Source organism: Photinus pyralis, unplaced genomic scaffold (genome assembly GCF_008802855.1).
Source record: "Photinus pyralis isolate 1611_PpyrPB1 unplaced genomic scaffold, Ppyr1.3 Ppyr1.4_LG3b, whole genome shotgun sequence".
Lineage (NCBI taxonomy): Eukaryota > Metazoa > Arthropoda > Insecta > Coleoptera > Lampyridae > Photinus > Photinus pyralis.
The window spans coordinates 21417995-21441085 of record NW_022170510.1 but is presented as its reverse complement, the minus strand read 5'-3'; the positions used below and the strand labels follow the sequence as shown (position 1 = coordinate 21441085).

Here is a 23091-nt window from a genome sequence, read left to right as displayed (position 1 = left end):
CTGGAGTAGCGACTGGCTTAAAGTCTGCCATTCCGAATCGCACCTGGTTTTTGATAAAACCTCGCTGATGCACAGCGATTTACTGTCCTTTTGCCGAAATTAAGTGCTCAAGCGTGTGCTTCACCTCGACCTCTTTCGACAGAAGTTCACCAATTTCGGAGATCTCGATGGAAAACACATTATGATGCAGTTACCAATTTACAGCGTTCCGAATTTTAAAGTCAAATAAAAATGTTATTATCCATTTTTGTAAATAAATAAAATATATGTACAATTATAAGCTGCCTAAGTATCTTTCTTCTGTATTAAAACCACCAAGGCGAAACACAGGAAAGAGGAAAAATGCAATTTTTGAAGAGTAACAAGACTCCATTAAAACCTATATCGGCCCACCGATTGACTTTCGGACAACGTTGCCAAACTTCTCAGCATGGCTTGTAATTATAGACGGCTGTGACTGCATCTAGCACGAAAGTGACAAGTGCCTGTGACAGATGACGCAAGTTATAAATGCCATTCTCCTGCAATATTGTCAAGTCGTTATGTCATCTGAATGGTTCTAGGAGCTGATTACGTCACAGAGCCCGCCACAATCATATCGTTTTGAAAAAACCTTTAAAACCGCACATGTTCATTATTTTTTTGCTAATCAGCCTCTATTTTTAAATAAATTTTTACTGTCGAAAAAAATGTTTTATGGTTTCAGGTACACGCTTATTAAATTAGAACTGCGGAATTCAACTATACTGTAAACCCCCGTCTACAATAAGTAATCCCACATTTTCCTTTCTCAGGATGATAGTTTCTGAGATATTGTTCCTGAATGCCAACCCCCCTATCAAAAATCCCTCGGGATGGCAACATTGGAGACAGCTGGCCTGTTGCCCCCTCTCCTATTTTTGGTCTCGAAACGGGTCTCTTTTGTTTCCCATCAAAACCGAGGGGAATATATTGCAGGTATGCGACATAGTTCGCAACCACACAAAATTCAAATTTCAAACTACTTTTCCGAAGTTTTTCGTGTTTTTCAATTAATTATATCTGAATGAGAGTAATGTCATTCTTTTTTGTTGATGGCTATTGACATGGATTAAATTAACCCCGGGAAGAAACAAGTATAAATTGTGCACAACTCTTTTGCAGATAAAGCGCATTTTCTTTAACCGAAATAGCTTTTGTTTTGACATCACCAATGGATAAATTTCTTGCAGACGTCTCAATCGCCCTTTGTGAGTAAACAGCACCTCAGGAAATAATTCGTGGGGGGCCCCCCATTTAGATAGCGAAATTTGATGGCCATCGGACACACCTTCAAGGTATAGGCTACCTCTGGGGCTACCTACTGCAATAAATTCCAAGACTCTAGGACCATTCCCCTAGAAGTAGTTCGAAACGGCAGAAGTGGGTCGGGACGAACGGACGGACGGACGGACAAAACGCAAATAATAGCACATTTTTTTTAATTCTTACAAAATGCGCTAAAAAACAATTTATGACACATTGACACCGTCACACCGATACTAGTGGTCTCACAAAAAAAAGATAGATAAGTTTTTTGTAGGTAATTTAATCAGGAACAAAATCATACTGAACCATTTGTATCCCCAAACCCGTGGCTATGGAGATAATTGCAAAAACCATAAAGTCACCTTTGCCTTTGTTTAAACAAATGTTCCGGTCGTAGTTGGAGGATTATTTTTCTACCACATATTATTTACATCCAAATGTACCTAGGGTTTAAAACATAAATAAAATAAATTAATTAATTAATTACAATATATCTCCTTATTGACTTACTTTTGGGTCTCTGACACCCATAATTAGAAAACTATGAAAGATTTTTAATTTTTGCATTCAAAAACACAATAGTTATTTGTACAACTAGTTTTGAAAGTGATACTTTGTTTCATGAATTTGCAGTTTGATTAATGAAGCCGAAGCTCATGTTAATCAAGCGAATTCATGAAAAAAAGACACTTTCAACACGTGTTGTGCACGAAATTTTTTGGCATAGTGATCCTTAATAACCCATAATTCCATAATATCATTGGCATTCGCCATTTTCTGTCAGTCAACAATTGTGCTATTGGTCATAGACAGGACGAAACGCCATGGAAACGCATAGCAATAATCATGAAAAAAGTACCACATTCCATACGATTTTTCGTTAAAAAAAGTCCGGTAATTTGATAACTATGCAAAAAAAAACATTTTATGTTTTTTTGTTATATTCCAAGTGCCAAAAAAATGTTGGGAACCATTTATTGAAGACATTCTGCAGCTCTGGTTTCTTGATAAAACTGTTCAGCTCTGAATAGTTACAAATAGATCCTCAGGGGTTTTAAAAATTCCACTAAGATTTCGTCCGGGGAAACATAATTATAACTAGAGATGATTACCATGCAGCGGATTGGAGTTTTGGCCGAGTCTCAGTAGTTCTGAAGCTTTCCGTAATCGACTTTTATGGTAAACCTTGTAATTAAAGATAAATGAGTTTTAATATACAGGGTGTTCCTTCGGGTGTTCCCTAATGTGAGGTCAATTCGGAAGGGGCTAATTCGGGTTACCGCAAATTACCAATCATTAGAATTTTTTGCTGTAAAATATTTAGTAAACTATACAGAGTGTTCCTAAAATATGATGCGCATAAGGAAGGGGATAATACATTGGCTTATTTTATTACTAAAAGTTCATATAAACATATATCCGCAGACCGTAAACGCTTCGTTACCTATCCACAGGGTTATATTTTCACGATTTTTTATATTCCCTGCAGTTATTGAGATATTTAGCTCATATTTTGAATATAAGTTACGCTGGAGGACTTACACCTTTGGTCATGTCAATGGTAGTAAGAATCTACAGGGTGATCTTTTTTTCAGGCGTCATGTTCCATTTTCTACCCCTGAACAATTTTTCGATGCGCCACTTGTAGATCGTAAAATAAAAAAAATAATTTTTTGATTTGTTTAAAGTCCATTTTCTGTAGTTAGCTAAATAAAAATTATTGTCAGAACTCCTTTCAGACTTACGAAGGACTCTAGATATATGTGAGGGATCTCCAGAACATTTTGTAAATGAGGGTCTAATTTTACATTTAATCAAGAAAATTGTGTTGGGTCCCAAGAAATTTAGCTGTCACTATTCAATAACTACTTTAGTATTAAATATCACATTATTTTATTTTATGTGGTAATAGTTGGTCCTATTATTCTTAATTAAGTACTCGGAGTTACATAGTATTAATTTAATAGTAAATATCAGAAAAACAAATAATATGTGTAACGATTCTCCGTTACAGAGCATTTTATTGTTTGCGGTTTATTACTTGCCGAAAAACCGCCGTAACTCATTGAAGCTACTTAATAGATGGCTCCACCTATTGATGGAATTTAACCACGCAATTTACCGCGCAGAATTGTCGGCGCCTTGATTTTTGGGTATTGATTGTCATGTGTTTTCTTTTGCACATCGCATCGCTGTAGACGTCCATTAAAAAATTGCCATGTTCTGAATATCTTGATCTCTGGCGATTGAATTCTCTATTTAGGAATTTCAACGTGATGCGTTTGGACGGGATACACCTGTGGGCCCAGTGAGGTTTTCATAATATGCGTTTTACCCTTTAGATGTTGCATTTCGTTTATTTATCATGTACTTTCTTTATGTATAACATGTGTTCCGCCTGTAATTTGTCGTACTGTAATTTCCATCGACAATCGTTGCTACATCTACGATTAGCGCTATTATCACAGAGGTAAGAAAATTTTATCATTTTATTGCAAGGAAGATGGGTTACTTTTGATTTCTTTTAAGGTTTAAGTAATACTAGTAGTACACCACGGTACCACTAAGTGCGTGGATTTTCTTTTGGGGTACGGGGTCGGACTCGCTACCGCTGAGCTATCTACAGCGACCGAGTTTTATTCAAGGTAAGATTGTTACGTTTACGTACTTATACGAAACAATTATTGATTTTATTCATTTCGCTTTGGCGAACCTTTTGTAATTTAGATCAGTCAATTAATTATTACTAACCGATCATTCTCGATTGGGAGTATGCTGTCTAATTGTCGAGACAATTTCATTTTGCAATTTGCTATTGAGAATAAACCAGTACTTCTTTTAGTATCTTAATTGATTTGACTGTTATTACTACCCTCGTATCTTCTCAATTTCATACAGGGAGAGTTAAGGTAAAAATTGAGTGACGCTCAACCCCAAACGGCATAGACGTAAGGGTCCTCCGGTAAATTGGATATATTTTCTGAGGTAAATAATTCCTCAGGACAGTCTCCTATTATTATTTTATTACCAAATTTTCGAGCAACAAGAGAATTAACTGCATCGCACCTCAATCGAAACAATTTTTTAGGTCTAATAACTACCTCAGGCTGCTCCGAATTTTATTATAACTTGGAATGGTACAACATAGTATTTCAGTTTATGAGTAGAAACTGCAGTCATTTATTGAATAATACCGCGGGTATTGTATGCTATCCTGTTTAATTAAATTCTAATTTTATAACTATTATTTTGTTACTTACCTCGAATACTTGACTAAGGTCCAAATCAAACCTCACGTCCGTAGCGGTTATCCCAAAACATGCCGAAATCGATACTTACCTATGGAAACTCCATATACGTAAAGGTTTCGTTTTTATATTACAAGCAGCTCTGATAAAATTACCTTATAAAGAAAGATATTTTCAAATTTCCTTACGTCTAAACGTGTAGCTTTTTAGCAAACCGAACCTGCTTATGAACGATACCCTTATCAAACTTCTTCCTATTCTTTCGTTTTCTTATTTTTAGCGGCAAATATAACCAAATCATTTGGCTCTGTGTCGAGTACATAAAATAAAACATGAAATTATACCGTTTTTCCCTTTGCCAAATCGTTATCTTTCCCGAATACGCGTGCCAAGGGTTTTAACTGCAACATTTCCTCAAGTGCTAATGAAATTTATCCCGCCTTTCGCGCCTTTACATACAAATTGGTTTATTAGCTTCTTTGATAATACAGATCCTGCGAAATAATAAGAAACAGAAACGTCTCATCACGGCTTTCACACGAAGAGCGTATATACACAGCATCTTGCGGAGTGTTCCCTTGAAGAAACCTTTATAATCTAATTAGATAATTTGATTACACTGTCACAGGAAAAATATGTAAGAGTAAAAAACTATTTATTTTACTTGTAATATAGTTGCGAAATATAAAATTGTACATTTTACAGTTTGCCAATTTTGGAAATGAAAACGAAGTAACCATACAAACTAAATGCAATACTTAGACAACAAGCTATTGTATCTCTACGACATGTAGCATAAAGCAAATCTACAATTATTTCTAGTATTTATGATATTGTTCTTTACTTAAAGATAAGTACAACCATTACCTATCAAATTTTAATTTTGGAGACGCTATTTGTTCGAGTCCTCTCTGTAATATGCTACGTTGGGGCCAAATACTTGTAAATGAATCTCTTGTACTACAAGGAATTCGTCAGTCAGTGGAAGCCGCTGTTGATATTCGATATTTACTAGGGAAAGGCAAAACACTGAATTGTACGAAATGACATTGTCGATACTATTCGATCGCACCACATCTAAAAACCTCTTTACCCATGACCAAATACCTTCGACATGTTATTGTATCGCGAGTAATCTGATCTTCCGTATGTAGTGTACGTGTTAGCCGCAACTCCCTACATGTGAATGCAAATAAAACTACAATTTAGAAGTGGGAACCAGACACGAGAAGAAATGGTCCTGGGTACGTCACACTCGCATTACCAAAAACGCACACTGTATCGGCAAAAACGTGAACTTGGCCAGCCACGGCACCTGCCTAGGAATAGGAATTTTGTTGTACACATAAAGCACACAAAGTACTTTTTTAAGGATTTTTGGCCCTTATTTTCAGTATGATGTCTGATATTTTTATATATTTAATTATGGCAGTTTACTTAGAAAATAAAATCGTCTAATCGAAGACTGTGTGACCGAACTACATGTTAAAAATTACAAGAAGAGTAATGTCGAAGTGAAAATGATTTATTCGTCTAGCAAGTTTAGTGCAAACCATAATTACGTACTATTTAAGTACTGTATTAATCTAATTGAGTTATAAAATCATATAACACAAACGGAAGATCTTTTGATTTCACTCTAACTGATAACAGTATCAGAGGTGATCTCTGCTAACTTTACAATATAAAATATCAGTCTAACGTTTATTGTTAACTAATAACACATTGTCAATACATTGAAGCACAAAAAATTACAGGTACCATCACGTAATACTCGATAACATTCTAGCAGACATATTATGACTAGTTTAATACTACTGATTACAGATACATTATGTAGGTACGCGTCAGTCACAAAAGCTATTCTAAAGTTTATCAGCTTCAAAGTCCGTTGAAAATCGACCAATGAGATATTTGCTCTTATTATGAAATGCCACCAAGCACCCCCAAAGATTTTGATCTCAGAGCTGAAACAACTACTTGAGAGGTCAAACGTGAAAGATGCACGAGATATTCAACCCCTTATTCTGTCGATATTTATTTCTTTTTCGCTTTGAAACCGATAATATTTGTATTATAGCCGTTGTCGTTAGGAAGCATATAAAAATAGTTCGGGGGCGAAGTTCACTTTGTACACATATTTTTTATCTGCTTATAGGATTTTCAAAAGAATCTATATATACACAACACAGCACAGGGCAAGTTTTATTGTAGAAGGAGAGACAGTGCGATCAAAACAGACGTGAGAATGATACCACTTCGAACATACTCGACGGCAGCGGCGCTTGAGTATTCTTCTTCTAACTGCAGCGAATCGGGTTGATCCTCTATATCTGAAACAAAAAACCTTTTTACCCCCTATAATCTAAAGGAGCACTTCAATTTACGTGGCTACATACCCTCTTTAATTGGTAATGCAACACACAAACAAAAATACTTTAATTAAAGTAATTGTACGCCAACTATCGTGTGAGCAATAAATAATATAGACATACGCGATCTCTCATTGCGCTCTGGACAACGATGCTACAATTCACTGTCGAAAGGTATTAAGAAGTGAAACTTAATTAAATTTATCGATTCATATTTAATCCAGGAGGAACTAGGCATTAATTTTCCTGCCGATTTGTTGTGCTCAAAGTGTTCTCATCAAGAGGACAAGTCTCGAGATGTAATTCGATGTTAATTACCTCACTTTAATTAGGTTCTAAAATGTGTTGTTTGAGCAATATGTTAACTGATATAAAAAAAGTTTTCACGATTCTGTTTATACCCCAAACCTACATTTAAAAATTTAATTAAAGCTATTTGTGAGAAACATAATGTACAACCCGAGTTAAAAATACAAACCTCGCTCGCGTAAATTATTTTATAAACGAAGGAAAATTAAACAAGAGAAGGAGGGGAAATGGATTAATCTATAAAATGTTCCTATAATTTATGTACTCACTGCAAGTGTGAATAAAAAATTGATCCATCTGAAGCAGACGTGTTAGCAATACAGAACCTTACGGAAACAGGGAATTAAAGAGCGGCGAGAAGATTAAAGCATTTTTAATATAGATAAATTTCAGTAATTTTGTCCCAAACACAATCTGCTCATTTGGTACTTGACGTTGGAAAAGCCTTTTGTTTTAATTCGCGATCATATTTCAAATAAATTCTGGGATAAGTTTCAACATCTATAATACTTCTTCGGCTATACATTATAATCAAAGAAATGGACGTGCGGTTCATGGAAAGTAATTTGCATTGCTAGATTTTCTTATAAACTTTTGAATTTTACGTGTACATTAACACGAATAATTAATTTCAGAAGGCAGAGTTATAATCTTAATTAAAAAAAATAAGTTTCCTACAATGAATGCGCCCATTCGTGGAATTTAATTAAGTTAGCACCCTTACAAATACTTTTAAAACCATACAGGACCTTTAGCTATTTGGATAAGCCATAAAAAATTCGTCGCTCACGTTTTACAAAATATGTTTCCCATCGAATCTTAACCTGCACAAAGCAGTGTTTGTCAATCTGAAAATGTCGCTTTTTGCAAGCAAGTATTTAGGATATAAATTATATCCCCATGCAGCATGCGTAATGTGTATTTAGAGGTATGCATCGTTCTGATGGGGCTTTTGAAAAATTATTAAACAATTCGATCTCTGATATTGTACAGATAGATTAACAAAGCATTTTTGGCCATTTCATTTATTACGAAATTTAATACTCTGCAAATTTTAATTAAACGTTTTCTTAACGTCTACGACTGTTGGAGCTGTTATTTGCAAATAAAACTCAAACAATCCTCATATTTCACGTCGTACTATTTTAATTAATTACCACACCAACATCAAACCTTTGGTGAAATACCACTATACTGCTGCCTGATTTAATAAAATTTACAAAAAAAACTGATATTTCCGTTTTAAACTTATTATTATATTATTATTATTATTATACGTCAACTGACAACCAACCATAAACACAGGCAGAGTGCGTTCCATTTTTCAAAAAGGAGAAATGCACCATTACTTCACTTTTTGTTTGTACTGTCTTCATCGTTGTTATTAAAACTTACCATGGATTTTTCAAATATCGAAGTGGGGTTTACCCAAAAGTATGGATAGATAGAGAAGGCAACGAGAGAGAAGAATTTAGCGAAATATTACAAAACCCAACCAAATTATACCATACCCTCGGCAATATATTCAAAGGTAGAAAGTAATAAGTAGGAAAAAAACAATGTAGCAGACGATTTTTAGGATAATACTAACATATGGAAGCAAGAGCCGGGTATTATCTACCACAGCAAAAAAAATGCAACAATTTACCGAGCACGAAATATTTACGAAAAGTGAGCAGAACTCATAGGATACGGCATGAAAGTTGATTTGAATTTTGCGCCAAGTGAGTGCACATCATGGCTGCCTCCATGTAGGTGCCATTTGTCAATTCAGAATTAGCAGTCCATCTTAATTTATAAGTTCGTACACCTACATGGAGGCCGCCATGATGTGCACTCACTTGGCGCGAAGTTCAAATCAACTAATAAACAAGCATTAACCTCACGTCCAGCCTCACGTTTTCTAAATAAATTACTGTGACACATGTCATTTTCCAAGGCTGCAATAGTCTCAAAACTTGAGCACTAGGAAAATTCCCCTAGAAAATAACTAAAACGTGCACATCATGGCCGCGCCCATGCTAGGGCCATTTCTACCTCTGTGCAACTGTTTGATCAGCAGTCGATATTAATTTATAAATTCGTGCATGGAGTGCTCCTCCGTCCACATCGAATAAAATACCATTTTCAGTGCCAGTGCTGACACGATCAGAACGCATTAGGAAGCCAGTAAACAAATTTTTGGTGGAAATAAACACATTATTATTATTATTATTATTAAAATGAACTTATGAATATCTTAGGGCCGTGCGGTACCGACTTTGTAGTTCAATGGTAGAGCGTGGGGCTATAAAGCCGGAGGTCGGGTGCTCGAACCCGGGCTGAGGTAAGAATTTTTCATCTGTGACAGAGATGAGAATTTCCTTAGACCAGTTTCGAGCATTCTACCGGCTGCTCCGAATTGAGTTTTCCTGCAGTTTTCCTAGTTCGTAAGGTAAATACCAGAGTAGTATAGAACAACTTAAGACTTTCTGCAGAGGCACCTCTAAAAAGCATTATGCGGGTCACTCTGTAATAGGGTAGATGACAAATTTTTAAAAACCAGTTATAACTGTTCGTATACCTCTACTATAACTTTAAAATACGATATTTCAGCAAAATAAATCTTATTATTGCAAATTTATGTAATTTAAATTGTAGATTTTTATTCTAGCGCCAAAACGCTGTTTTGTGTCATGGCGGTGTCTGTGACGTCACAGTCCTGACAATTATAACCACAAAACTCCAGCGTAAATAGTTTAAAAGGTTTCGTGATGAATTATAACTACCGTAGCCCTACCATGGAGTACACTTTGTCGTGGTGTAGGGCTCAGTAGTCACATTTTTCTCTGGCACAGCTAAGTATCCCAGGCGGGTAAATCTGGTTCCAAGGATGCTGTATCATTCAAATGCTTCATGGAGTAGAGAAATCCAAAAGGATTTTCGACGATTGCTCATTAAACGTAACATAGAAGACTATATTGACATGAGTAGCACATTTTTCACGTACGTTAACTCCTGAGGCGTGCGGTAGACGACAATTTGGACAATTTCCGAATCCGATTGAGCCATTTGCCGATAGAGTTTCCAATAATCGGACTAGATCATGACTTGTTGAACGTGATAAAGGACTTTTATCGACACTAGTACTCCTTTGGACTCTGAGGGGTTGTAAAAGTAGCTTGATCAGGTAGGGCAAAGAAAGTAATTGTTTTCTTCGTCGACAACTAAGGAAACTGCATACAGCTTTACGTGAACCATATATTGCGGGAAAATTTTGACTAACTGTGAATAAGTTGCCAGAGTCTTCTGTTCGACTGCACCTAATGTAAGGTTCCATAAGAGTGCCCGCCATAAAAACTGTTTTTCCAAAAAAATTTGCTTTAAGAACTACTTTATAAATTTAGACCTTTATCTGCAAAATGTTCGTAACAGAAAACTCTTAAAGTGAACATAGCTTACTGAATCATCTCCATATGATAGCTTCGATGACCTAAAAGCAAATCTAAACTTAACTTAAAAACCTACAAGACGTATGGCAGTTTTCTGATGAACAAAAATCTGTGTTTGATGCAAGAAATATTCCCAACATTATTTCGTCACTGTTTGGCAGATTTACTGCTATCAGCATTCGTATACCCACCTTCCATTCTTATCTGGTTTTATAAACTAAACTTTAGGATAAAATGGAACAAGCACTAAATTAAAAAAACGTAGACAAACTCTACAAACGCACAGAGGATTAGGATAATGACGTTACGCGCTCTGATTGGCGTTTGATATCACGTGACGAATGTCGTTATTTTTTAATTTTAGTTTTACTAAAATATAATAGCTTCACGTGTACATTACCAAAGAAAGTTATTTTGCGATACCCTGACACCTTACTCTATTCTATGAAACAAAAATTTGTTTATTCTTTTTCCACTGTCATGTACCCTGGGTGCAAGCCTGTTGAGGGCACAGAAGAGAAGGATAATAAATCATCAAAGGTACACTATGATGCAGAGGTGGTCGCATCAGGCGGCACCGTATAGGGGCGGCAAAAGCAGTGATTTTTGTTACCACAGAGTATTGGTAAAAGTAGAAGCGGCACGTTTTCACAAAAGACCGTTCTACGTGTTGATTGTACTGAATATAAAGGCCCTACCCAATTTATATTTAAAGGTCTTTAAGCCAATAAAGAAGATGTGTATAATTGTTATTCCGTTAATAAAATTGACGTTCTTGAAACACCTTAAACACCACACGAAGGCTTGTGTTTTTTTGGGAGAAATTCTAAATAGGTACCTAAGGTAATTCGTAAGTGAATATATGTACACAAATTATACGGGCGGTTCGCGTACAACTGACGTAAATTTCATTTCTGCTTTTCCTATTTTTAATAGGCTGCCTTTGAAGACAAAAATAGTAAGTTTTTTCCGTTGAACTTTGTTTACTGGTTCGGTGCAAGTTGTTGTGCAATTAATTTATGCCTCTCATAACTATATAACTCGTCAGCTTACTATATCTTAATTGTTAGGTAGATTTTCAATTTTCTTGGAGAGAAACAAAGAATGTACAATGTTTATGTAAGAACTAATTACATAAATAACATTAAAATTTAGAAAAATTTCTTTGTGTTGTAAATTAAACTTAAATGGGTAAGGCGTTTCCTTGATATGTGCTTTGTGCTAATCTGAGCTAACAAACGAAACTGAACTTTGTAAATTTAATCGTACTTTAACAAAGCATTTACGCTTAAAACAAATACACTTTGTTGTCGGTTCTTGCAGACAGATATTTATTTTACTTCTAGCATTTTCAAAGGGCTCGTGTGTGGACTTGACCATTGCGTTAAATGGATGTGTTCAGTAGGCATGCAAACGTTCATGTACTGTTATTTGCATTAACTCAAAAACTACAGAAAGCTACAGAAGTTGGTAAATAAAAGGGTGTTTATACGAATGTTATATTATACCACCGCAGGACACCTCCATGCCTTCTAACCAGTGGTTAAGTTGATGAAGTGGACATCTAGCTGAGTAACCAACTATAATGCTGAATTTGTCACTCATTAACAACAGTACTTTCTAATTTTAATACTAGGGTTGATAGTAAACCCTTAACCGTTAATAGGTAGGTATCTAGATTCATTAATAAAAATCTCAATCGGAAAGTGCTAATGAGGCAGAAACGCTTATTGACATCATGAATCTCAACGAATAAAGCCATAGCAACACACAGAATTAAAGCAACCGAGATGATTTCATCAACCGTTAACAAGGCATGGAAATTGGCTTATACGACGTGTATAAAATTTGGAACAACCCTGCGAAAGAAATGATGAAACTTCTCCCACATATAAGCAACCTTTGTTCCATTATGTGTTTTTGCGGTTTAATCGACCCCACTTTTCTGGAGTATTAGTCGTACGCTTGAATAAACGGCATCTATTTTATAAAAATAGCTTTATTTTCTTTTCAAATTTATTTGTCATTGAAATTCTATACCCTACAAAATCTTATACAGTTATGTACTACAAATTCGAATATGCTTATAGTCATTCTGGGCTGGGATACAGGTCAAGATCTAATTGAATTTTTTTTAGTAACGGGCGATCAAAAATGAGTTGCTGTCGAGTCGCCTTTGGAAGTTCAAGTTTAGTACGATTTCCCATGTAAACAAAAATTCCAAAGGTCACTCGACAGCAACTCATTTTTGATCGCATAGTACTACTTTAGAATCGCGTCATACTTTCTTGATTTTTACAACAGAATGTCGTCTAATTTGTGCTACTGATATGGAATAATTTCATTCCAACTCTTATAATGGAATGAGTACATTTAGCGACATCTATTAAAGGACATTCTAAATGACAAACTGTCAACATTTTAATCACTCAACAGTGGCCAGGAATTAGTTTTGAATTTAAAGTACCTGTAGCGCACATTTACCCGAATGTGTAGTTTAATTGTAACAAATATACCTACGTATGTACCGGGTGACCCTATAAGACTGTTCCTCGGCTATATCTCGGGAACCGTTCGTCGTGTGACTTAGGGGTAAAAAAATTATTGGATAAATCGGTTGTGAAGAATCTCCCTAAAATATTTTCAAGTTAAAAATGACCACCAGAGGGCGTAAGTGCCATCTTAAATTTGAAAATTGCACTTTCTTTAAATTTCGCATAATAAACTAAAAAATTTTTTTTCACATTTTTAAATAAAACCAGTTGATCTATCATTTTCGTCAAAAAACTCAGTTATTTCGAAAACAAAGATGGTGTTGGGAGTTCAATTGTTATTTCTTAACGGTTTGACCGATTTTAACAAATTTGTTATCGTTGAAAAGAGCCATTCCTTGGGCAATAAGAATCAATTTCGGAATCTTTAAAATAAAGGCAAATTTGAAGCTCTGTATCTTTTGAAATGAAAAATTTACGAAAAAGAAGTACATAACAAATTTGTGTAAAATTTGATGGTCTACAATTTCTAATAACAATATTTTTTTGTAAAGTGAATCTAAAAAGATATGGTTGAAAAACTAAAAAACCAAGCAAATTTCTTTGGTTTTAGGTGTGGTACTGGGGAAGCACAAGGGGTGGGAGGTCGAAAACTTGGATTCTTAACCACCAGATATTTCTCCATGACATGCAAAAAAAAAATTGGAACTACTTCTCGTTGTGCAAGAAATGGTCTATTTTCAGTCTCTGTTTCCTGGACTATAGGTATAAAGCGACATTTCTTTCGCATGCGCAGTGTATGTGGATAGGATCGGCCGTGGTCATTTAGACAGACGTCACTCAAATATGTGCCAGGGAAGTGGAATGTGAGGAGTTTAAGGAGAGTAGGTAGATTAGAAAACTTACAAAAGGAAATGGTAAGGTTGGATTTAGATATTGTGGGGGTAAGTGAAATGAAGTGGAAAGAGCATGGTGAGTTTTAGTCAGGAGAGTACAGAGTGGTACACTCAGGTACAGAGAACGGTCACACAGGGGTAAGATTTGTGCTAAACAAGAAGTTAGGCAGTAGAATTAAAAGCTGCAAGATAATAAGTGATAGGATCATTGTAATAGAAAATAAACCCTATGACACGATAGAGGTTCAGGTTTATATGCCAACTTCTGGGCACGAAGATGAAGAGATAGAGCAGGTTTACAGAGAGCTAGATCGAGCGTTGAATGCCTAGTATCTCTGTTTGATGGGCTGTGCTGTCGTTACTATATGGTGCTCAACTAAATGTGTGTAACCAAGTTTCGGATTGGTTGATGAGAAGAAGTTTTCGGTGAGTTCCTGTAGTCTCTGTTTTTGATCGTTTGTTAACGTTTCTGTTGAACAGATGGAGTCGACCACTGTTGGATGTGCTTCCTGAGAATTAAAACTCCACTCCCCCTTCCGCAAATTTGGGATGATCTCCATCTGGACCCAGAAGTCTACTCCAAGGATTAAGATATGTTGTAGTTCAGGAACGACTAATACCTCGATCATTCTCACTCTATCCTGAAGTCTCATAGGGACTGACAGGACTCCCGTAACGTTGAAAGTTTGCTGGTTGGCAAATGTGCAAGCTTGTGATTTCGATTTTTGAAGTTGCAATCCTAAAGATGTTAGTAATTGAAATCCTTTGCTTCCTACCACACTTCGATTTGCACCGGAGTCTAACAGGCCTTTGATTTTGTAACCTAGAACTTCAACATCTAGGTAGGGTCTCTCATCACCTTCCGTATGTGAAAATATAAAATCTAAAACCGGACTTATTTTGGTGGTGATTGATTTTCTTAGCTGACGTAATTTTTCTAAGTATGGGATCGTATTTTTCTTTTGGTTAGGGCTCACTGATCGATCCGATTTCAGTGGCTCCCTTGGCCGTTTCCCGAACATGAGGGGCAATTGCGTAACGTTACGTTTGGTTTCCCACAGCGATAGCAATGGATACGTTTCGGTTGACCACATGCTCTTGCCACGTGACCAGAATTTTGGCAGTTCCAACAGGTTGTCACTGCCAATTGAGCCATCGCTTGTGGAAGTTGACTTTCGTTATTTCCCCCACTAAGATCCGTGGTTGATATTTCGGTATCTTGCACATTTAAGGCTGCTGTGCGAGAAATGACTCTCTGATGTTTATGATAAGCCAAATCCGGGTTCAGCGTTGATTGAGCGGGTGGTGGTTTGAATTGCTTCATCCTATATTTCACATCTTCAATTGACTTGCACAAACTGGTTAAGTACGGGATAGTGTGTACAGTATATAGTGCTAGTTGGTTTTGTAAATATGGTTGCAAATTTCTCTTGATGGATTGCACTCTTACCGTTTCCGAAGGAAATCTTGATAATCTTCTAAATAAATTCTCCATAACTGCAATGAAGACGATTACTGGCTCATCTATGCCTTGTGTCCTTTGACGAATTTCATCCATGAGTTCATATTCATAATCGCATGGTAGAAAAGCCTCCTTGAGAGCACTAGTCAAATCATCCCAGTTGCGTATGGTTCCTTTTACAGCTCGATACCATATTAACGCATCGCCTTTGAACAATTGAGAAGCTGATTCGAATACTTGCTCTTTAGAAAGATTCCATGCTTGACGGAGTTCTTCTATCCTCTCTAAGAAATTTGGCAGACTGGACTGTCCATCGAAGGTCAGATTCCATTTCGCAATTATTGCTCCTTTGGGCTTTGTTAATAATTGTTGCATCTCTATCGAATCGTTGAAAAACCCAACGGGATGTGCGGTCGAAGAATGTGTAGGTCTCGCTTGTGACCGAATTGGTCTATGTACTGGACTTGAAGCGATGTTTTCCGTTATAGGGATTATTTGTTCGACGATTGGCTCATCCATGATACTGCACTGCATAACCGAAGGGCCTGAGGTGCCTGGCATCATGGGATTCATACTAGGTTGGGGTGCTGTACTCTGTGCTATTGGAATAATAGATCCGTTGTCTCCTTGCTGTAGTTGGACTTCAGCGGGATCGTACTTTTCTTCTAGATATTCAACTAAACGCATACAGTGTGTAAGGAGTTCGGACCGTAAATCAGTAAATTCGGAATTTTCGCATGCTAGTCGTTTTAATCGACCCTGTACATGCAATAGACGCGTTTGTATTCGTTTATATTCATTTTCCCTATTGGTTTGATCAAATGACTCAATGCATTGTTCCAATTCTTGTAATTTACTTGAGCATACTTGCAATTCCTTTTTATTATCTAACTTAGACAAGTTAGGGATTGGTGTTAGTGAAGAGTTTTCTAATCTTAGGCACCCTCGAAGTGCAGAGCGCTTTTCGGCTACAGTACCACTAGTCGACATATCTCTAATGGCTAATTCATAAGACAACTCATCTCCTAATAACCTATTAACCTCCATTCTAAATACTAACCTAATGTATTCCCAAAAAAAAAGAAAAATATATATACAACCTATACCTAATGTTTCCACTTGGAACGTCGAACGTCCTCTCCCCCAAAAATAACTATAAAACTAAAATTAACCTATTCCTATATTTTCACCCTTTTAAGTAGTAAAACGAACTAATTAAGTCCTAAAAAAAAATAAAAAAACAACCGTTGGGCGCCAATACCTTTTGGTAATAATGACCAATGATTAGGTCGGCCGAACCCTTGTAGGAAGCGCTTTCTACCGGTCGCACCCTGTATAATATAAATTAAGTGACAGTAGTTCGGATAGGCTGTAATTTGGAACTACAGTAGGTAATTGAGTCGGGAGAAACAACCCCGATGTTAGAATATGGGCAACAATAAACTAATCGGGATATGCGATTATGCCAGCGTTAAGGTGTTTTCGTTCTTTGTGATTCTCAGAGCGTCTTTGTGCGTCAGCAATAGCTGGGTTGACGGTACGACGAATCACCTTTACATACAAGTAAGTGACAACAACATTTGTTACACAAACTGCAGTTTGGGGCGAAGAGAATTTAATTATCACAGGAACCTGGAACGCGGTAGTAAGAAAAGGTAGGGAAGGTAACATGGAAGAAATTAGAGGGGATGGGTTAATACAATTTTGCACTAAGAATAGATTAACTAGAGATTTAGAAAACAGATAATTAGCAGCAAAAGCCACCCTGGTTCGAACATAGCTAGTGACCACAATTTAGTAGTGGTGCATAGAAGACTTAAGTTTAAGAAGTTGGCTACACCTAAGAAAGAAGGCAGGATAGATTTAGAAAAGTTAAAAGTGCGAGAATTTCTAGGTAGGGTTAAGGTCGAAAGCGACAAGATTATAGATAATAGCACAGAAACGCACAAGTGGAAGGAGGTTTGGTCAGAGATTAGATCAAGACTGAGCAAGTTAACTGGTAATGTGTTAGGAGTAGAAACAAGGATAGCCAGAAAAGAATGGGCCACAGAGGAAATTTTAGAACTAATGGACAAAAGGAGAAAATATAAAAACGCATCAAATCCGCATGGTAGGGATAAATATAAAAAATTAAAAAACAAGGTAGATAGGGAATGTAGGTTAGCAAAAGAGCAGTGGCTCGAGGGGAAATGCGAAGCAATAGAGGAGAGTTCCATAAAGGTAGGACGGACGTAGAACATAGGAAAATTAAGAGTAGTTTTAGTAAGGCAAGGCCCAAGTCCAACGTTCTGCAATGTGCAGACGGAGAAGAACCCATAGAACCTAGGGACAGAGCAGAGAGACGGAACGAGTACTTGGAACAATTATATAGGACGGAAGAACCGTTAGCAGATGCAGATGCAGTATCAACAGAATAAAATATCCAGCCGAGTGACTGTAGGCTGATTATGATCCCGAAGAAAGCAGGCGCAGAAAAATGCTAACATTTCAGGACAATTAGTTTACTGGCGCACGCATCAAAAATACTAGTTAAAATAATCTATAGGAGAATAGAGGAGAAGATCGATGTTAGACTGGCTGATCACCAGATAGTGGGTCAACTTTACTCAAATACCTTAAACTCCAAACTGAACTGCAAAATTTTGAATAACTAAAATGGACTTTGGGCAAGCATCCAACAAAAACACAGGTAAATTAGAAATGTAGTCGTTGTGAATGAAACACACGGAAATTAATGTGAAAATTACAAAAGCCATTTAATCTGAACACACAAAAGGAAAATGGTACAAAAACACAAACAATTAGAAATAGACTAAAATTGTGACGTAACTACTTACATTACTTGACCGGGAATTGAAATATCCAACCAAAAGGTATCCGTACACAGTTCACAAACGTTACAATTTTCAATTAACACAAATGACACTGTACGCTAACGAAATCGAGTAATCGCAGCATCTTCTCCTCGAGTAGACAATAACGTTCACAAAAAACTCAACTTCCAACTGGGTCACGTTGAAAACCAACTTAGGAAATATTGATAAACACCTCTGCTTGCAGCACCTTCGATGGCCAAAGCTTTACGACAATCCTTCAGCCGGTAAGACATAAAGAAAAAACGAACAAGTAGAAAATAATTAGCCGCGAATTCGGATTCCGGCTTCACAAACGAAACTTCTTCAATCTCACATTGAACGAAAACTTTTGATGGTGACTGTGGCCACAAATGAATAATAAACTGGCCGTAAACGATGGAACTAGCAAAAAGCGAGTAAATCTTTAACGAAACGTAGTTCCGCTCTCAACGTGGCAAACAGATTTAAATTCTTCAACGAAACGTAACTCGGCGCTGAACGTAGCAAAAATCTGATTTAAATTCTTCAGCTAAACGTAACTCAGTGCTAAACGTGGCAAAAAGCGACGCTTTCTTATTAACATCCTATTCAAGGCGAAACCCTTCTTCCGATAATAAAGATTACAACCAATCATACACAGTTGATACAAAACTATCCCATCAACGCACGTTATTAGGCCAACGAAAATAGAGGTCGACTATTTCTCTAAATCCATTTGTTATCAGACATTGAAAGATAAATCCAAACTTAAATTCTAGGAAAAATAAAATTTCACTCTCGTAACTACACAGAAAAGGTGATAAATCTCACCCACCTGTCTATTAAATTAAGCATTTACATTTGATAACAGATAAAGACCCAAAAAATCCCCGGAACTTTCTACGTTTAAATAAAATGTAAACAAGAACAACCTTGACCGTTTTCTCGTATAGCACAATAATCTCCATGCCGTTACATAGAGCAACGACAATTAAAAAAATTGATTAGGAAAGTTAATAACACAAAAAGAAGGCCGCCCTTGTCCGTATTAATTAGGGAAAATGTTATCCTGCCGGACGAAATAATAATTTGTAATGTTTATTATCAATTCAATGGGTAATATACCGGGTGTTACATATAAGTATGTAGTGTTGTAACAACATCACCAGTGTAAAAATTACCACGTCAAGAAAGTGTGCGTCTACACCTGCTTAGAATGGGACATACTGCAATTACACATACTTACCTTTTAAAATGTCAAAACTCTCCAGTGTGTGATTTATCTAATAATTCCATGTCTGTACAACACATATTATGTAACTGTCCAGCTCAAACCGTGCAACGTAACTTATGTGACGTACCACAAAATCTGGAGACTTGTCTCACAGACTCCCAAGGGATCAGGAGTACTTTATTATATTTAAAGCATTTTACTAGAATGTAGTCTTTCGCAAAGGTGGTTGTTACCGGAAAAAAATAATTATGTAAGGGAAATAGAGTGATAATTTCGCAACAGGGAGGGATTTTGTAGGAACAGGCCTAATGACCAATGAAGTTGATGCCCACAAGGAAAAAAAAAATATGTTACATAATGGAATGTGGTTTCTTTGATTTGTCATATTGTCTGATTCATTAACCTCTTTTGTAACACATTGAACCTAATTACTGTACAGCCCTAAACACGTTTCATTTTACGGGCTAACAAAAAGGGACGACAGGCTTGTTGAAATTTCTGAAACCTTGCCTTTGTAATAATCGTTTCATTTAAATCGCGCAAACATTACACCAACATCCATTTGATTTGAGATACAATACATGAAGTCCACCTACAATGCTAAAACAAAGCTATTGTGTGCAAGTTGGATTATAAAGGCCAAAGAGAATGTCACGTTACAAGATTTACTGAAGGGAAATATGGTTAATTAGCAGCATCCTAAGCGTATATATGGAGGAATGTTTGTATTTTAAATGATTCGGTGGAATTTATTTTTTCGATCTTTTAAATTAAATAAAATACCTTCGAAATGGGAAAATGAATGGAATCGATTATCCCAAAATGTCCTACCGTTTGTGTAACTTCAAATCCGCTTCAATCGAGCGCTAGTATATCAGATCCGAAATCTATTTTACATTGCAAGCTTAGCTTACCGAACGATCTCAAACAGTTTATATCAAGATGTGACTTTGAACAAATTCGCCTGATGCTCGTCTAACTAAACTACCGACACACTTCTGCCAAAGTCCTGGCGCGTCACGTATAATGTGCAGCTAGTTAACACAGAAGTAATGAGTAACTTACCTTCGCTCTCCGTTACGTCCTCCCCTGTATTCGGAATATCATTGAGTTTCTTGCGATATTTTCCTAAAGTTGAGAAAATATGATGTTACATTTTGTAATACGTGCGTAAATAGCGATGATTTGTAACCAAAATAAATTATTTTCTTGCATGTTTACATGACATTCCTAACTGAAATCCATTCTAGCAACTCAGAAGTGTAGAATCGTGCCGTTAATCGTGACAGCCTGCGCCATGCTGATCATGAGAAAATTAATCATACGTAGCCAACTTAAAAATAATTTGTAATCAAGCGGTAACGGTTATTAACTCTAAAATCAATATAAGCACCTACAATTAATTGAGTGTCTGATTTGCAGCGTTTTTCTTTTATTAATTGTAGCGCTAAAAGTAAGATTTACGGCGAGAAATAATTAATAACTGGATAAATGATTGTTGGGAACATCACATCGTGAAGAGGAATCAAGTATAATTTATTAGCTTAGTGAGCACTAAAGATGTGGTAATATTAATCATACCCCAAAGCTGTTGTGCCCTTTCACGAATTTGTAACAATAGCGTCAAAAATAAACTTGTAACTTACCCTTGCGCGGTGATCCTTTTGATTTATAGGTGTTTGAGGGCTTAGGGATAGCTGTAAAAGAAAATTTGTTTTGATTATTCTTATTGTCACTCTTTGTATTAATGTTTTTAATAAAACTCATCGGTGAGAGAAAATGTTATTTGAAATGGAATAGTGAACAATTGGGACTATTTTAGTAGAAATTGTCGTCGTTTTAGTGCTAGTTTTAAAACTTTTATTCATATAACAGCAATATATTGTTGTGAGACCTAACCTTAACTTCTGGAAATCCCACGATTTACCTCTAGCTAGCTCAGTAGTAAAAAAAAATGAAAACAAAATTTTTTATCTGTATCTCAAGGTCCAGCTGGATTCTGCCACCCTACAGCATTCCAACAATGACATAAATCGGTGGCTTACCCAAATCCTTAAATTCCAATATGAAACTTTACCCCCAGATTTAAACAACTTGAAACAACGTAAGAGACGCCGACAATTACTTCTCCTTGACTCTAATAAACAAAACCTGGATTGCAATGACTGGTTTAATTTCAAACAAAAAATTGCGTAAATTTCCGTTTTACAAATCTTTACAATTTTAAACAAATAAATGACACACACAAAAAAAAAAACAAATTACTCAAACATTACAAAAAAAAAACACGACAAAACAAACCACTAAACTACTACTTACATTTAAAATTAGTCCGAAAAAAAAACGTAATCCGATAAACAGAGGTAAACCGTACACAAACACGTGAACCAACCACTCAAACACCGACGTCTTCTCTCTTCGGGTACCCACAAATTATATTTAAAACTTCCGTGTTTCCGCAAAATAACAAAAAAAAACAGGACGACGACAAACTTCTTAAACTTCTCAATAAATTCTTCTCAAAACGGCAGACACAAAATTCTAATTAAACCTGGATCCAACTACGCAGGAAAACTTCCACACAATTCAAAAATAACGTAACCGAAGAAACGCCGGTTGGCTTTGTAACGACAAAAAAGCCCCGCTCTCATCAAAAATTTTCTATTTAAGCCAAAAGCCCTTCTCCTTTCTTCAACATCCCGTCCGCCAATCACGCGAAGCGTCGATTTTTCAACTTCTTGCTAAACGGCACGTACGTCCGGCAATTCTGCGAAGACAACCTTATCTCTACTTCGCGCTATACCTCGTTAACGGCAAATAAAATTTAAAAAGAAATTTACATCGAAAAAATTCTAGGAATAAAATAAAAACAGAACACTTCTAAGAAATTGAACCAAAACTATAACATGAAATTTACGCAATCCTGTGTCTCAAATTATTAATAACCCCCCCGGTTAATTAAATGAACTAAACAAAATTGTCACATCCAGACGCTCTATAATTTCCTTCAAGTTACAACTAAAACAAAATAACACAACATTTTCCCCCTTTAAATTGAACACAAAAACACAAAATTACAATCCTCCCCTGACTATGAAAACAAAACAAAATATTGGAATTACAGGGTTTTTTTTTTTTCAATTTACCAATTAACTTTAAAAGAAACTTCGGGACCTGCTTTAGGTATTCGGACACGATCGCCTAACACAGCTCCCTAGTCATTACTGAAACCCCGCACGGTGACGTCACCAGCTGAGCCTGAGAAATTTCATCAACATAGTATAAAAAATTTAAGAACTACCACTAATTTACTAATCTCTCCAACCCTTAGCTAACTATTCAAATGCCGGATAGATCGAACCATCTTCGGCGTTGTTTCAACCTAGGTCCGACCTATTCCAGCAGTTAACCTAACCTATCATCCCTAATCTAATCTTAATCAAAGTCAAAAATCTCGCACTGTACTGTCAACCAAATACGCCTGGGAACCATCCCTATCATTCCTAATCTTTTTCCTAAACTTTTT

At 36.3% G+C, this 23091-nt stretch overlaps 1 protein-coding gene across 2 annotated transcripts in view; it reads right to left on the bottom strand.

Annotated features, from left to right (window-relative positions):
- Positions 1-6044: 6044 nt before the first annotated feature.
- Positions 6045-23091, bottom strand: part of LOC116166662 (neurotrimin-like) — a 73804-nt gene continuing 56757 nt past the window's right edge. The window contains exons 6-8 of one of the 2 annotated variants that reach the window (XM_031481694.1): positions 21212-21262; positions 20631-20693; positions 6045-6868 (exon numbers count right to left, since the gene is read on the bottom strand). In XM_031481694.1, the coding sequence (XP_031337554.1) occupies positions 6741-6868; positions 20631-20693; positions 21212-21262 (242 nt within the window). In that variant the 3' untranslated portion in view covers positions 6045-6740. The remainder of the gene's footprint in view (positions 6869-20630; positions 20694-21211; positions 21263-23091) is intronic. The other variant, XM_031481693.1, reaches the window with a different exon arrangement.